This window comes from Erinaceus europaeus, chromosome X (genome assembly GCF_950295315.1).
Source record: "Erinaceus europaeus chromosome X, mEriEur2.1, whole genome shotgun sequence".
Lineage (NCBI taxonomy): Eukaryota > Metazoa > Chordata > Mammalia > Eulipotyphla > Erinaceidae > Erinaceus > Erinaceus europaeus.
In genome coordinates, this window is record NC_080185.1 from 105,131,345 (window position 1) to 105,149,101 (window position 17,757).

The 17,757-nt window shown below is 39.4% G+C and overlaps 1 protein-coding gene across 7 annotated transcripts in view; it reads left to right on the top strand.

Moving 5' to 3' along the window:
- Positions 1 to 17,757, top strand: part of DMD (dystrophin) — a 2,449,111-nt gene that overhangs the window by 1,858,970 nt on the left and 572,384 nt on the right. For all 7 annotated transcript variants that reach the window (XM_060182733.1, XM_060182732.1, XM_060182735.1 and 4 more), the window contains one exon: positions 12,229 to 12,418. In XM_060182733.1, the coding sequence (XP_060038716.1) occupies positions 12,229 to 12,418 (190 nt within the window). The remainder of the gene's footprint in view (positions 1 to 12,228; positions 12,419 to 17,757) is intronic.

Sequence of the window (17,757 nt, forward strand, 5' to 3'; positions counted from 1 at the left end):
CACTGCTCAGCTCTGGCTTAATGGCAGTGATAGGGAATGAACCTGAGACTGTGGGCCCTCAGGCATGAAAGCCTTTTTGCATAATCACTATATTGTCTCCCAGACCCTGTGCTCACTTTAAATAAAATCCTCAGGCTTTGCTCTAGTCCAAAGTGTAGAGTTCATTGTAATAGTCATGGAGAAAGGCCTGAAGATGGTAAGCCAAGGAGAAATAAATTACTTGTACTCACATTCACATACATATACATCATAAGCCTAATTAACATAATAGTAACAGCAAACAAAGGGCATTTCAGAATAGTAACACATAATGCACATTGTATTTACCTCGCAGGCAGATTGTCATATTCACATTGAGACATAATGTCTCAGCATGGACTACATCTCACAAACATCTCATAAAAACTGCAGCAAAGGTGGGCGCGAGGAATAACATCATTGCAAGACTGGCCAGCTCCTCATGGGGCGTGAGCGCTTCCACACTACGATCATCATCTCTGGCATTATGCTATTCCACTGCAGAATACTGTGCCCCAGTATGGTTCCATAGCCCCCATGTCCACTTGGTCGATTCCAAATTATATTCCTCCATGAGGATAATTTCTGGAACCATCCGTTTCACCCCGGTTCCATGGCTGCCAGTTCTTAGCAACATCGCCCCGCCAGATATTCGTCGGGATGCGGCATCATCTAAGTTCATTTCCCACGTCTACGCTCGACCTGACCTGCCAATATACGCGGATATCTTCGCCCACCCTGTTCAACGCTTGATGTCTCGCCACCCAATCTGGTCCCCTACGCCTACACTGAACTTCTCTGTTCCAGTCTCTTGGAAACTGAGTTGGCAGTCAGCTGAGGTAAAGAACAAACACCTCATCAAAGACCCCTGCAAGCATCAACCCGGCTTTGACCTAGCACGTTATGATTGGGCCCTCCTCAATCGCTATCGAACAGGCCATGGCCAGTGCGCCGCTATGTTCCATCGCTGGGGAGCCAGAGACGACCCGAACTGCCCCTGCGGCTCCAGACAGACTATGACCCACATAGTCAACGACTGCCACCTCTCCAGATTCAAAGGAGGTCTCGAAACTTTACATCAGGCTCAACCTGATGCTGTTGACTGGCTACGGAAGAAGGGCAAACACTAGAAGAAGAAGCATGGACTACATTTGGTGTTTCACATTTTGGCACTTAGGAAACTCACTTAGCCCTCTTGAAAGTCAGGTTTCTCATCTATAAAATTTGAATGAGAACGACCAGTCTCATTAACCCACCAAGTTCCTTAAAGTGCCAAGGGAGATGACAGGGTGGAGGGGTGGAAGAGCAGTAAAACTAAAGGCGTTGCTTTAGTGCAAAGAACTATACAAAATATCAAACTTGAAAGACTCCTTGCTTGAAATTTTTATTACTAGTAATTTAACATTGTTTTACAGAATTGTAATATTTCAAAGGTGTAGTTTTCTGCCCGTGTGTGTGCATGTGCACATGTGTGCATGTGCACATGTGTGTATTTTCACAAGTATATTAACCACAAGAACTAGGTGAGAAGTAGGGTAATGAACGGCACAGGAATTTAGAGACTACAACCTGAAGCTCAAATGAATTACAAATAATGAAAATTCATTGTTAGATCCTCTACTCTAATTTTTTATCATGTCTCGATATCTTAGGTTACTTCTTTCCTTTTAATGGAGATCAGTTATGCATTCACATCTTGATCTTAGAAAACTGAATGAATCAGTCTTGCTGTTTTCTGGATATTATCTTCCCAAATCTAACACTCTACTGTTGTGTTTTCCTCTAAGTTACTGAGTATGAGAATGCATAATTGCTTGATTATACAGTTTTAGTGAGATTTCAGAGAGAGATGATCCCAAACTCATCTTTTTTTTTTTTTCCTCCTCCAGGGTTATTGCTGGGCTCCGTGCCTGCACCATGAATCCACCGCTCCTAGAGGCTTTCCCCCTCCCCCTTTTGTTGCCCTTGTTGTTGTAGCCTCGCTGTGGTTATTATTATTACCATTGTTGATGTTGTTCGTTGTTGGATAGGACAGAGAGAAATGGAGAGAGGAGGGGAAGACAGAGAAGGGGAGAGAAAGATAGACACCTGCAGACCTGCTTCACCGCCTGTGAAGTGACTCCCCTGCAGGTGGGGAGCCGGGGGCTCGAACCGGGATCCTTACGCCGGTCCCTGCGCTTTGCGCCACATGCGCTTAACCCACTGCGCCACCGCCCGACCCCCCCAAACTCATCTTTTTAAATTGGTTTGTATACTATTGTTCATATATTTCTTAAGAGAAGACAGCTACTCAGTTTAGCTTAGGAAATATTTATAGTAGGCTACATAAATTTTTATCAACATTATCAGATAATTCATGTCGAAAGATTAATACTACCAGTGGCCATAACCATTTTAAAAATTCCTATTATACCAAGAATTGAGAATTTATTTAGAGTAGATATTGTGGAAATCCAACCCTAAAGTGGGTATGTTCTGAGAAGGTAGTATAACAAGTTTGTTTTTTTTTCTAAAAATACTTTAGAGAGCTGTAAATGTCCAAGACAATGTTTTGAAGATCTGTATAGGGCCCAAAGTAAACACAGAAAAATATTCTCAATCTTACTGTTCAAATTATCCAAATAGGACCTTCCAGTAATGTTATAAATAGAAAAACATAAAATGCAGATTTTAGGTTGAAATGCTAATCTCTTTCATGGTCTGGGAAGTGGCTCAGTGGACAAAGCATTGGATTCTCAAGCATGAGGTCTGGAGTGCGATCCCTGGCTGCACATGTACCAGAGTGATGTCTGGGTTTTTTCTCTTTCTCTCTCTTCCTACCCCTCTCATTGATAAATAAATAAAATATTTTTAAAATGCTAATCTCTTTCTTAAAAACCCATGATAGGGAAATACAAACATACATGCATGCATACATACATACATATATACATACATACATACATACATGTTTTGAATATTTTGCCTGTTTGTAGTATTTAGTTTCATTCATAAACTAATTTTTCTCAATGATAAGTGACAGAGACAGAAATCCAATGAAATGAGAAATATAAAGGGGAGTTTAAAAAAACAACAACAGTTAGCACATCTTTACTGCTACTTCCTAGTTTTTTCTCTACAGAAATGCCCCAGTGGCTTTAGAACAAGTATATAATTGTGGCTGTTTCTCTCACAACATAGTTTTGAAATCTATTTAAAAATGTAAAAATGTTCGGGGTGGGGGGGAAGATGACAGAGATGGAATGTATGTTTAAAATTCCCTTACATGATGGATAATACCTGTACTCCTTATTATCTAGAGGTTAAAGTCTAGGTGATAATTTTTTTTCACCAAAATGTCTGTCATCCAAGGAAGTCTAAGCAGATAGCTTCAGAGTTGTAGTTTATCTTTATAGAGGACTAATCTATTTTTCCTGCAAGTGTATTGCTTCTGCTCAAATTAAGAAATCATCCTGTGCTATTGGGATGAGGGAAGATGGGAATGAGTTCTGGAGAACTAATCAGCAATACTTTGGGAACACTTAGGTCGTGGTTTCCAATTAACTCCAGAGAGTTTGAGTAATTTAGTACCAGACCTCAGGAGCTAGGGGATGAAAACTTCGTTAATTTTTATGTTGGTGAACAGCACCCCAGCAAATTTGCATTGAAAATGGATTTTTTTTTGTTTTGTTTTGTTTTGTTTTGTTTTGATGTAATGACCAGTTAGGGCTTTCTGCTAGAGTCCAAAGCAGGAGAGTACTTCACAAGTTTATGTTCCCCTATGTGGAGGAGTGTTTGTTTCTGTTTTTAGCTGGGGCTTCCCTGCTCTAGACTGATTTTGGGAAAGAAGCAGAAAGCAAGGGAAAGAATCCATACCACAGAAGCTTCCTTCAATGGGGTTGAGTCTGGCTCAAGCCTGGGTCTCACGCATGGCAAAGCAGTGCACTCTTCAAGCAAGCTGTATTGCTGGTCCATACGTGTAGGTTTGGATGTGGTGTGCCTCCTATAATTGTATTGAAGGATTGATAGTTTACGGTACTATTGTTGACACATAGGTAAAATTTCTTTTTTGTTTTTTTTGTTTATTTATTATTGGATAGACACAGAGAAATTGAGGAGGGAGGGGGAGATAGAGAAAGAGACAGAGAGACACCTGCAGCCCTACTTCACCACTTTTGACACTTTCCCCTGCCAGTGGGGACTGAGGCTTGAACCTGGGTCCTTGCGCACTATTAATGTGTGTGCTTAACCAGGTGTTCCACTGGCTGGCCCCCTAGTACAATTTCTTATTTCTTTGTGATAAGTTTGTGTGAAACACTCTCACTCTCAACTTACGTCCTTTTCATCAGCATGAACCAGCTTCTCAAATTGTCCCCCCAGCTCTACCCCCACCTTCCCCAGAATCCTCTGCTTTGGTACAGTATACCAAACTCAATCAAAGTTTTACTTTGTGTTTTTCCTTTCTGTCCTTGTTTATTAAGTTCCACCTATAAGTGAGATCATCTGGAATTCATCCTTCTCTTTTTGGCTTATCTCACTTAACATGATTCCTTGAGCAGCAAACAGTCAAACTTTTATACCACAATGAGGGGCGAGATTTAGTGGCATTGCCTCCCTTTCCTGTAATTTCCTTTCTTTTCTTTTGCAGCAGTGACTATGTCAGAGAGAAGTGCACAGCAGCATCTATCATGAGAGTTAGAAAAGCTTCTCTTCTAGGCACAAGGCTTGGGCTGTAATCCCAGCTCTGGTACTTACGTGTGTACACACTGAGGAAAGTCATTATGGTTCTCCCAGAATCAATCTCCCTAACAGCAAAATGAAACGTGTGCTATCCTCTACCATACATCTCAGAGCGCTCTTATTTTTATGAAAATCAATTCGATTAGGTGAACTTTTATTGTAAATCAATCACTGTATTTTCAGATTAAGTCCCACCTTCATGATTTTCCCTAGGAAAAGATAAAAAATGCTCAAAAAGAGTTTAATCACTTGTTAGGCAAATTGAGTCAGAACTTGGTGAATGCAGTGTGATGTGTGCTACATTGGAATCTCTGATAGTCAATCCAGGTGAATTATAGCCCAATATTACATTGTAGCTATCTTTGAGTGGCTCTCATTGTCTTTTCCACCAGGCTGGAATGTGTTAAAGGTCAAAGCCCATGTCAGTGTCCTACCATTTTATTTTATTTTGTTTGTCCCTGTCACCAAGCAGAAACTCTGGCGCATAATATGTATAGAGTAGATGCCAGGCTGACTTAATAACTGAATGCGATGTTGGTAGGAAATAATAAGGAGATTCAGGTTTGAAGGTAAATTCCTATCAAGAGTGAAGCCTTTGGAAAGGAATCCAGTACCCCACTGAAAACATACAAAGAAAAACGGAAGCAGACTACAGGGAGAAAAAAAGAATATTGGAGCCACTTTTTGAAATGATGAGAGAATAACTGCCTATGTTTTAAAATAGAAAAGAACTATATGGGGAGCTGGGCAGTGGCACATATATAACCATATGCAAGGATTTGGGTTGGAGCCCCTGCTCCCCACCTACAAGGAGGATACTTCGTGAGCAGTGAGGCAGGTCTGCAGGTATCTATCTTTCTCTCTCCCTCTCCTATTTCCCCTTCTCTCTCAATTTCTTTCTGTCTTGTCAAGTATAAATAAAGTAGAAAGGAAACAAAAGGAAAAAATGGCCACCAGGATCTGTGGAGTCCTAGTGCCAACACCAAGCTCCAGCGATAATCCTGGATTTAAAAAAAAAGCTGTATGTGTGTTAGCTTTAACAAAATTATTTTCTGTGCTGCACCTTAGAGCCTTCATCTTTTACCCTCTGGCAATGGATTAAAGGAGAGAGTGCAACCCAGGAGGTGGGGCACTGGGTAAAATATTGGACTCACAAACATAAGACCCTGAGTTCAATCCCGGGCATCACATGTGCTGGAGTAAGGCTCTGGTTGTCTACACCCCCCCCCAGTAAATAAATAAAAATGTAAAAAGTATATTTCTCTTGCTTTACAGTTCACTAACAGAAGAGAGCCACTCTCTCATTTCCAAAGCCCTTCTCCAGTCATATCTGTAGATGGATGCTACACATAGATGAAAACATCACAGTCTTAATAATTGCTGCTGAAAAGGTACTAATAGGATTTTTCTAGTCCAGGCATTATTGGAAGGTTTTGCTTGATTCATGTATCTCATTAGTTCAATTACTAACAGAATTTCTAGAGATCCAGGGGAGTCTTTCAAGAAAATGTTTTTTATCCATAGTTAATACAGTTCCACCTGCTCTTTGCTAATACAATATAAAGTATAAACAAAATGCAGTTTAGTTCCTAGAAAACCAGTAGAGACAGTCATGGTTACAGAGGATTTGAACTTGAGGTTGATTCTACTTCTCTGCGTAGTGTTTCACGTTGTTAGAAATCTTGGTTCAAAGTCCAGGTGCCATTAAGATATTCATTCTCTTTGGCCTCTTCCCAACCAACAGAAAAAGCAATAAAATGGCCTCCCACCTGTAATTCTTTTCCTAAAAATATCAGAGGAGAAGATAGAAGTTACGATTCAAATAACCCAGGAAGGAAAGATCCAGAATATTGTCTGTGGTTCCTCCATGCCTACCAGAGCACAGATGGAAATGTTATTTACCAGAAGACTGAGAGCTGTGAATTTCCCCCAATTTGTCACACTTGCAGAAACACCTGGGTAAAATAATCTTCTGTGTCAGATTGAATTTTTTTTCCTTCTAAATATATTCAGTGTATTTATATTTGTGCGTGCGTGTGTGTGTGTTGTATCCCTTGTCTGCAGTGCACTGAAAGAATGTTGTTAATCCACTTACATATCTATGAGAGAAATATTATCTTTACATTAATTAAGCTTTTCAGTTGTGCATCTGCAAGTCAAGTTGTAAGTTCCCCCTCCTTTTCCCTTTTGGCATAATCGTTTTTAACATAAGTGGTTAACCATAACAAATTGGCAATATTCACCTTAATCGACAATCTGGAATCTTGGAGATTTACTCAATTTTTAGAGATTCCAAGCCCTGCATGTGGCAGGGAGATTGTGTCCATTGATAGGCTGGAGTGTTGTCTCCCTCACCGATAGTCTTTTCCCTCCCTCATGCACCAGAACCCCAGTGCCCTCTTTACCGCCCCCCTCCCCATCCAGGGATCTTTGCTTTGACGCAGTATACACTACCCCTAGTCCCAGTTTCACCCTGTGTTCTCTCTGTCTTTCCTCATTTCTCAAGTTCATCTGTAAGTGAGATCATCTGGGGTTTGTCTTTCTGCTTTGGACTTGTCTCACTTAGCATGAATCCATTGCAATCTATCCAAGAAAAGGCAAATGAGATGGCTTGATTGCTTTGAAACGGCTGAGTAATATTTGGTGGCATGTACGTACCAGAAGCTCCTTAGTCACTCCTCTGTGACTGTGGAGACATGTGGTGAGAACTTTGTGATGGAACTCAGGATGATGTTTGCTGATTGTTTGATCTCCGGGCAATACTTAGATTTCCAAACTCTAGTGCTTGAGCATCTTGCCTTTTCTCATTACAGAATTTATTATACTGCAGGGGTGCATTTGTTGGAATTCTCAGCAAGGCATGTGGTCTATACTGATATTTTTCTGTTTATGCTTTGTGATGTTCTCCATACTTTATCAAGAGAAACTAATACAACATTTCTTTTTTTTTCCTTTAACAAAGCAGATGCTCTGTAACTGTATGTTTCCCTTGCCACAGAGATTTATCTGACAGAAAGGCTATAAAATCCTAATTTTGAATAATACCCCCCAATTTGCATTCTTCTAGGTAGTTAAAGTAGTTGCACAAGGCCTTCAGGGCCTTGATTGGCCTCAGATCTAAATACTTTGTATGCCAAGGTGATGTGTCTTGGGGACCTGTCTGAACATCTTAGGGAGGCCTGTTCTTCGAGTAGACCCTGTTTGTAAGACTTGATAGCTGTTTACAGTACCTGACTATTGTGCTTATATAGTTCATCCAGTCTCTATAATTTGACAGCCTGTACAAAGGTGTTTTTAAAATGACCCATGTTCAAGATCTGTAGTTTTGTTACAAGTTAATTTTTATTCCTTTTTAATTGTAATATTGTAATGTTTTAGGAGTATAGCTTCTCTCTCTCTCTCTTACACACACACACACACACACACACACACACACACACACACACACACACACACGAGTGTGTTTACAACCCATTCACTCACCACTAAAGTTCCCCTGCCATTGCACCTAGGGAAAGCCTCCACCTATGTGCCTCTTCTCTCTTTTTCAGTAATGTTTCATTCTTAGCTGGGGGAGACAGCATAGTGGTTCTGCAAAATACTTTCATGCCTGAGCCTCTGAGGTCCCAGGTTCATTCCCCAGCAACACTGTGAGCAAGAGCTGAGCAGTGCTCTAATCTCAGTCTCAATCCCTCCCCGCTCTCTTCCACTCTCCCTCTCATTGAATATATAAATAACATTTTAAAAGAATTTTTAGTCTTTATGATTCCTATGGTTTCTGCATTTTTAAATTTCATTTAGAACCTTATGGTTGTAGAAAATTAGATGCTGTAAGATACATTAAGAGCTGTTCTGCATATACAGATATAGGATACAATTACCCTTACGTTCTTTTCTAGCCAGGGCACAAAGCTTAGGTATTTAGAAACCTTACACTGAGATCAGGCGGCTGGATGAAGCCTTAAAACTCCCACAGAAGCCGGAAACAGCAATCTCACCTTCCATCAAAGAGGCTTAGAGGGGTCTCAGCTGGTGAGACTCTGCTGTTGCTGCCATCGGTTTTTAAAGTGTATTTTCCAAAGTAGAAAACACTGGCCTGATGTCGCCAGTGTTTCAGCACAAGAAGGTATCATTCAGGAGCATGGTGCCTTACTGTCCTTTAAGAGTTATTATTCTTTACCTAGAGACCTAATTTACAAAGCAGCCCACTTGTTGGTCAGATTGGGCTGGAAATCCACACTGTCTCTGTAGGACCCTTTCATCTATTTTATGGGCATCACATTCTACATACGACTCATGGAAAATTTTTTTGTAGTCACTTTTTAGGGAACTAGAGGGTAAGCAGTGCTGCCAAGGGATCAACGTGCTTGGAGGCATCAAGACAGTGCAGATGAAGGTGACAATCAGATGTGTGCTCTCTAGTTCTCTGAACACTACTCTGCTGTGGGAGAATTTTCTATTGTCCTTTTGATTTTGTGTGAAATTGGAATAGGATGGTGTCCATTTCTGACCCTGCATTTTTCTACATGATATCGGATGGTATTTCTCTCTCACATTTGGGGTGGGAGGTGGTGTTAGACTTAGTGATATCTAGAGTACAAACCAATCTAGAAATATGACCTTGTCCTGGATTGGACCGCCGCTTTTTTGTATGTCAGAAATGGGCACATGTCAGCACTCATGCTTGCTCCAGCTTGTCGCTTTCCTACTAGATTATAACATTAAGTTCCCTAGCCCTGGCACAATGGTTCTGAATCACTTGACAAATTAGGTCCTTTTCCATCATCACACACCAGGACCCCAAAGCACCCCCAGCGCGCTTCCTGCCCTCCCTCCCCAGCATCCTGTGCTTTGGTGCAGTACACCCACCACAACAAACCCAAGTCTTCCCTTGCTGTCCTTGTTTCTTAAATTCCACCTATAAATGAGTGAGACTAACCAGTATTTGCCTTTCTTTTAGGCTTATCTCACTTAACACGGTTCCTTCAAGCTCAATCCATGATGAGGCAAAGGAGAGATCATCATTTTTAACAGTAGTTCTGAATTTTTCTATCACAATAAATAAGAAGGCAAGGAAAAAAAAAACAAGTTACACTGTTTCTGCCTGTGTTGATGGTTAACTAGATAAGCAGGGAGCTAGCAGTCCAGCTCTTGAACTGTGCAAGGTTGAACTTATTTGCCTGGCCGGAGTGCCCAGCTTCCTTTCAGCTGTGCAGTCTGAAAGTTTATTTAGCAGTTGATAAATGGCTTAGCGCAATGCTTTCTTTTTTCCCAGTAGCTGCATCCTCATAAACCTATTCTACCCTCCACCAGTTAATGCAGACAGAAGATTTTTATCCAGTGTGAGTGGTGAAACTCCACTGTGGAAGACTGTGCGCTCAGCAAAAACTCACCCATGATGAATAAACAGCTCTTCCGGGCGTTTTGCTGCCGCTGGCTCGGCAGGAGTTGTTTATTGCCTGGTTTGCACATCCCATGATAAAGTTGCTGCTGAAATAAATTGCAGTTTTGCATAATTATTGACAATCACATCTTAACAAGCAGTGTGTTTCATATTCAAGTGTTCAGTTTTTTTTTAATCCATTTTTAGCTTGTGTTTAATCCCAGAAAGTGTTTGTGTAGTAATAAAAAGCAAATACAGCATTTAATTAGAGTGCTAATTTCCTCCTCGCAGACAAAATTTACCTGAATCCTTCTAGATGAAACTCTCACTGCCTAAGGCCATTTCTAGTGTTATTGAGGTGTTTGCTTGGGGGGGAATGGGTGGGTACCCCACTGGGTATTCATTATAGATGTATTGTCAGGAAATAGGGCTTATTCTTTTTTTTTTTTTTTTTTTAAGATTTTTTGTGTGTCATTAGGGAATTTGCCTTACTCCATGTAAAGGACTGGAATATTGAGAATAGGGTGTGGGCAGAGAGAGTAAATGTCCTTGAATAACAGTGATGGGTTCCTATCAGATGCATGAGGCAGTCAGTTTGTTTGTTTTTTTTTCTGAGAAATACCCACCAGTGTATTTCCATTCCCATCACAGCAATAGATATTGAAATGTGTAACTGTGGAAGGACCAGAAAGTGGAACCCGGGAGTGTACACATGAGCAAGGACCTGGATTCAATTCCCCACCTGTGTGTGTGTGTGTGTGGGGGGACTTTATAAGCAATGAAGCAAGCAGGTCTGCAAGTATCTCTCTCTCTCTTGACCTCCCTTTGCCTTATCAATTTATCCCTGTTCTAGTTATTATGTTTTTTAGAAAGGAAAAAATTAGCTATTGGTAGCAGTTAACTTATACAAGCACTGAGTCTCAGCACTAACCTTAGTGGCAGAGAGAGAGAGAGACTCGAATCAGAGAGATAAAGCAACTTGTAACATCACACAGTTGGCACTGGGCATTAGGATTGGAACCTAAACCATTCTGGTTTTTAGGCTCTGCTTTTAACACTATGCCTATGTTTTTTATGATTTGTCAAATGTTTTCAGTAATATGTTAATCCAGGAATGAAATATGATGCTAACAGCATAGTTTGACATAAGACTATACTTTCAAGGATAATTTTTATAGTTAGGTATCGTAGCCAGACATGTTAGAGCAGAGCAATACTGTGCAAAATGATATTTTGTCTGATGGTTTCTATGGAATATATTTTCTATTACTAGCATTTTTGTTCTACATTGCTGCACTACACCCTACTTTTAAAGAATATTTATTTATTTATTCCCTTTTGTTGCCCTTGTTGTTTTATCATCGTTCTGGTTATTATTATTGTTATTGTTACTGATGTCATTGTTGCTGGATAGGACAGAGAGAAATAGAGAGAAATAGAGAGAGGAGGGGAAGACAGAGAGGGGGAAAGAAAGGTAGACACCTGCAGACCTGCTTCACCACTTGTGAAGCATCATTTAATATTGATTTATAGGTGGGGGGGCTGGAGGCTCAAACTGGGATCCATCTGCAGGTCCTTGCACTTTGCACCACCTGTGCTGAACCCGCTGCGCTACCACCAACTCCCAACACCCTCCTTTTAAAATTTTTTTCTAGGTTTGTGTTTTTCTGACTTATCTTCTTGACTACTTGATCCTGATCTTATCCCTCAGGTGACAACAAAGATCAGAGCAACAGAAATATAAAGGGTAGTTTAAATTTCTGCAACAGTTTAAACTCAACTTTCACAATTGGTCATCACTAACTAGGAAGTCAAAAAAAGATTTTTTATTATATGTATTTCCATATGAACTCTCAACTTCGTCTCTCTCACATGCACATGTGCACACACAACTCACACTATTCTAGTTGTTACTGCACTGAAAAGGGATACTAGAAATAACTCACCCCTGTGTTGCCATATTTCAAGGTAGTCCATTCTTCTGTGTTGTTTGTTCTTTCAGCAGAGTTCAATGGGTTCATCTTTTATTTTACTTTATTTTTTGATATTCCCTTCTTTTCCTTCTGGTACTTGAGTTGAATTCCATTTGGACATTTGTTCTTTTGCAGGGTGAATGAGCGAGAAGCTGCTTTGGAAGAAACCCATCGATTACTGCAACTGTTTCCCCTGGACCTGGAGAAGTTTCTTGCCTGGCTTACAGAAGCAGAAACGACTGCCAACGTCCTGCAGGATGCCACCCATAAGGAAAGACTTCTGGAAGACTCCAAGGGAGTAAGAGAGCTGATGAAACAGTGGCAAGTAAGTCAAGCATTTCTACTTTCACACTTTTGTGAATCCAGCTAAAGGATGGTCACCACTGTTCTTGTAATTGAGATGTTAGAAACAAGATGGCATAGCTGTTGTATAGGGCCTCATGCATTTAGCCTTGGGGCAAGGAGGAAAGTAAAAAGGAGAGAAGGAAACACCCTTTATTATTTCATTTGACACCTTGGTCCTCTAGAAAGTGCATGTTGTTAAGGGGAGGAACTTAGACATTCAGCCCCAGTTTTGGTCAAAGAGAAAATTTGCCCTGAGAAGTAAGTTAGTGATTGGCTTATTAAATTGAAAACATTGTCACTTTTGAGTGTTTATTTAATATTTTAAAGGATAAGCATGGGTATGAATTCTCTGTTTTATTTAGCGTTGCTAACTGAATCAGTTTCCCTTCATTACTTTTAGATACGTTTTCAAATGTTAATCTGGCATTTTGTTGCTTTCTTCCTAACATGACCAGTGAAAATAAAAATGAGATGGATGAATTTGTTATAGTTAATGATCAAACAATTTTCAGACGATTGTTTTTCCTTGAAACAAAAAATTACTGCTATAAAGCTTCATATTGCTATACAGTGAGAACAGAAGTTTTAGGTCTTTTATTTCAAAATGAAGTCTTGCTGAGAACTATGCAGAGGTTCACAAGCTCTTTCTCAGCACCTAACAAAATTTTCCTAACCTCTTAAGGAGTTTCTATATAGAACTGAATTTTCTGAATTGGAATTAGAACTTTATGAGTATATCAGATAATATTTGGAATGTTAGCATATGATCCAGCTTTGTGGATTAGCTTCATTTTTTATACTTTAAATTATGAAAAGTGGTGGTATAACTTATATTGAACAAAAATCTAAAAATCATAAAAAGCAATAGTTACTCTTCCCCTTTTTTCCCATTTTGAGAGATTCTTTTTTTTTTTAATTTGATAGAGACAGCCAGAAATCAAGACGAAGGGAGAAATAGAGTGGGAGAGACAGAGAGACACCTACAGCATTGCTTTACCACTCCTGTAGCTTTCTTCCTACAGGTGGGGACTGGGGATTTGAACCTGGGTCCTTGCACATTGTATATGTGCGCTCAACTAGGTGTGCCACCAGCATTGCCCATTTTGATATGGTAGCGGACCTAATTTGCTGGCTTGTACATTAAGGAAACGACTGTAGCAGTTAATCACTTGTTGTGTTCTTTGTTTTCAGCTTTATGTTCAACTGCCCCCTACCCCAGCTCCTCCATAATGTGTGTTGAGTTAGTTTGGCTGTTTGAAGATAATTAGTTTAGAAATGTGCCTGACTTTACCCTTTGCATATCTTTCTAGTGACTTCAGAAGTCATGTTGCTTTTGCAAAGTAAAGGTATAACTTTTGGATAAGTGGTTAGAAAATGGCCTTCTATAGTTTGGCTTATGATATGTTACTGAATGGATTAAGTAGATTTTTTTTAGATAGATTACTTAGAAAATAAAGACTAATGCAAAACTCAGTATGGTTTTATAATAGAGATTTGATAAATAAGTGACTAAACTGAGGGCAAAGATACATCTATCTTTATACATTTTATATATTTTTAAAATTTTTTATTTATAAAAAGGAAACATTGGCAAAACCATAGGATAAGAGAAGTACAATTCCACACAATTCCCACCACCAGATATCCACATCCCATCCCCTCCCCCGATAGCCTTTCTATTCTTTATCCACCTGGGAGCAGAAGGTTGAAGGCCTGGCTTCTGTAATTGCTTCCCTGCTGAACATGAGCATTGACTGGTCAATCCACACTCCCAGCCTGCCTCTCTCTTTTATATTTTTACCTTCAGTAACATAAGATGAAAATTTACATGCCAATTCTTAATCCTGAGAAGCTATAAGATTCTCAGTCATTAAAGAAAAAAATTGTCATGTTTCCTGACTATAGTTACTTTGGAAGAATGGAAGATTACATTTTGTGTTTAGATTTCTTATATCTAAATATGGTTGTAAATCTTGCTGAGGAAAGGTAATAATAGCTCATGCTATTTTACTTATAAAATTGTATTTCTTCCTATAAGCCATCTAAGACTTCCTTAGAGTTGCTGAAAATCTGAAACATATCATTTCCCCCCTTTAACTATAGCAGAACTAAGATTCTAACATTTTGAAACAGAGAGAGTTTTCTCATTCCTCTCAGTTATTAGTTTATTCTCTATAAATTCTTGTTGCCTGAGGTTAAAACTACATTTTATGGATAAGAATGATATTTATACCCTGTTCTGATATTCAGTTAGATGGCTGAATAACTGTGTTTTGATGAAAGATTTGGAGATGCAGCAAAAACTCTAAACTCTTGAACTATTGATTATTGTTAATGGCACATTTCAACCAATAGACTTGAATCCAGATACTAGAGTTTAAAAGCAACAAATGAAAATGCCGATCTTGAAGATAAATAAAACCATATACCTTAGGAGCCTGCATGCAGTTTCAGTATTTCAGCTAAATGGAAGCCTTTGCCTTGTTGTTGTAACCATCTAATGATGATTTTTTTTTTTTTTTTAGTTTTGACGAAGAGAATTTTCTGTAGTATATGTGATGGGGGAAAACATGTAGCAGTGTACTTTTTACTCTGTGTGAAGAATCTAATAATAGCACTATTATCTGATTGATGTTGCATAGCAAGAATTGTTCTTCCATACTTCAAATAGGAAACACCACATGCCTAATCGGAGAAATTGCCCTTCCAACAGATTCTTGTCTGTCTGTCCAGCCCAATCAGTGATGTTTGATATTACACAAATAATGATGAATGGGTACACGGGATAAAAAAAAATCACAAAATGTGTCTTTATGACAGTCAAGCAACTGTACATGTATGGAGTTTCAGCTCTTTCTAGACTACCCGATTATCACTCTTGCTTATCATTCAATTGACACGATATTTGATTCTCCCAGGAGTAATCATAATACACAGTTTCTGTAAGCATCAAGGCATTATGTACTTTCTGAGTGAAATTGACCTGGCAACTTCCATTCTGAAGCCTCTTAAAATCTTTCCCTTTAGCTTCACAAGCAGTAAAGTAGGGCAGCAGGTGTCTCTCTGTCTCTCTCCCTCTCTGTCTTCTCCTTCCTCTCATTTCTGGCTTTCTCTATCCAATAAATAGATAAAAGATAATAAAAAGAAAAATTTAATCAATGAAAACATATTTCCCTTTTCTTAGATAAATAAATGTGTTAGTTTATGTACTATTCTTATTAAAGTCAAGGATATTATAGTTGTACTTCAAGATGAGGGTTTCTTTTAAATATTAACTTTTCTGACAGTCTAAATGACATTTCAAAATCAATGTATTTTATAGAGAATCACATAAATCCATGAGAGATGACAGTTTGAGGGTGTTTTATTTGCAAATGCAGAGCCTTGGAAATAGCTCAACATGTTAGAGCACATGACATAGATGTCCGAGGTCCTTGAGGCCCCGGGTTAAGTCCCTGGCACCACCATAAAACCAGAGCTGCTGGGTGGTGCTATAGTTTCTCTCTCTCTCTCTCAAAATAGATCTTTGAAAAGGATAATAACAAAGTACATTGTAATCTGTTCTTAAAATGAAGAACTATGTTCATAATTGAATTGGATTCTCCATGTGTCCAAAAAGTGTCCTGTTTTGAGCCTCAGAGAATGGCTCAACATTTCGATGGTTCCAAATTCTAACATAAAACCATGGGAAGCTCATTGAAAACAGGAAGACTCTGCAACTTAGCTGTTATTTCACAAGAATCTCACCAGTCTTTACTGATGCTCTCAATATCACCACAAGGGTATTGTGATGCCTGCTGGTTAAGAGGGCATGTGGGTGTGGGTATGTGGTGGGGAGAGGCACTCATAATGGTGCTCTGCTGAGGAGCTCTTTCTCAGCAAGAGAAACTCCCTGTGCAATTAATAGGAGCTTCCATCTTCCCTTATCTGGGTCATGTCTCAAGCCATAGCTCTCTGTTGACTCCCCTCTCTAATTTCATTTGTTCCACCCATGTCTCCTTTGAAACCCCCTTTCTCATTATAAGAAATTTCTTCCATTAAGCAGAGCACTTCTTTTTTTATTATCTTTAGTGGGGGCTAATGGTTTGCAGTGTAGTTGTTGACACATGGGAACTATATCTCATCTCCCTATGAAAGTTCTCTGCAGAGCACACTTACTCACAACTTCGGTCCTTTTAAGCAGAACATTTCTTGTTTTAATTTATTTGCATTAGTGATTTAATAATGGTTTACAAGATCATAATGTTACAGGGGAATAGTTCCACACCTACCTACCACCACAGATCGTGCCCTCACCTACCTGCAAAGTCTTAGAGACAGTTTGGCACCTTTTAAAAATATATATTACCTTTATTTATTTATTGGATAGAGACCGCCGGAAATCAAGAGGTGGGGGTTGATAGAGAGGGAGAGAGACAGAGAGAGACACCTGCAGCCTTGCTTTACCATTCACAAAGCTTTCCCCTTGCAAGTGGAGACCAGGGGCTCAAACCCGGATCCTAGCTCATTATAACATGTGCACTCAACCAGGTACACCACCACCCAACCACCCCCTTTTTTCTTTTACAAGTGATGGTACTTTAATTCTTTGCATTGTACATATGAGTGAAACCATCTGGTAGTTTTCTTTCAGGGAAGTTCAGATCATTTGGTAACAGATATAAATTATAGGAGTAAGAGTCCTTGAGCACACACACAAAACCTGAAATATAAAATTCCTTGACTTTGACTCTTCTCCCTTCCCTCACACTTTTTTAAATGCAGAGCTGGGAGTAGAAGGTAGCACAATTTTTATGAAAATGATATTCATGCCTGAAGTTCCAGAGTTTCGTGTTCAATGCAGGCACCACCAGAGCTGGAAAGTGCTCGGGGGTGGGGGGTGGGGGAAAAAGAGATAAGAGATAAGGTCTGGTAGACCTTATTTGGGGGGATAAAATTTTAATTGTTGATATAGTACACCTGTGAATTAATTATCATTGACTTCTGACAATGTATTGAAATCAGAGGAGGAGCTGTTTCTTCCATCTATCTCATGAAAACCAAGACCTGTTGTGCATTCCAAGGGAAGCAGGGAGAGTGCGGTGTTCATAACACAGTGTCCTGAACAAATTGGATCATTGATTTTTTGGGACATCTAGGAATAAAGGCATAATCCAACAGTCCTTAATTTTAGGAAACATAAACCCTTGGACTGTTCCTTTTTGTTTCTATCATTTGCATTCAGTTTTAAATGCAGTTTTATATAAAATCCTTCCACTTTGATTGGTGTCAGAGAATATGAAAGTGCATCATAACTGTTTCTCTTTTGCCTGATGATGA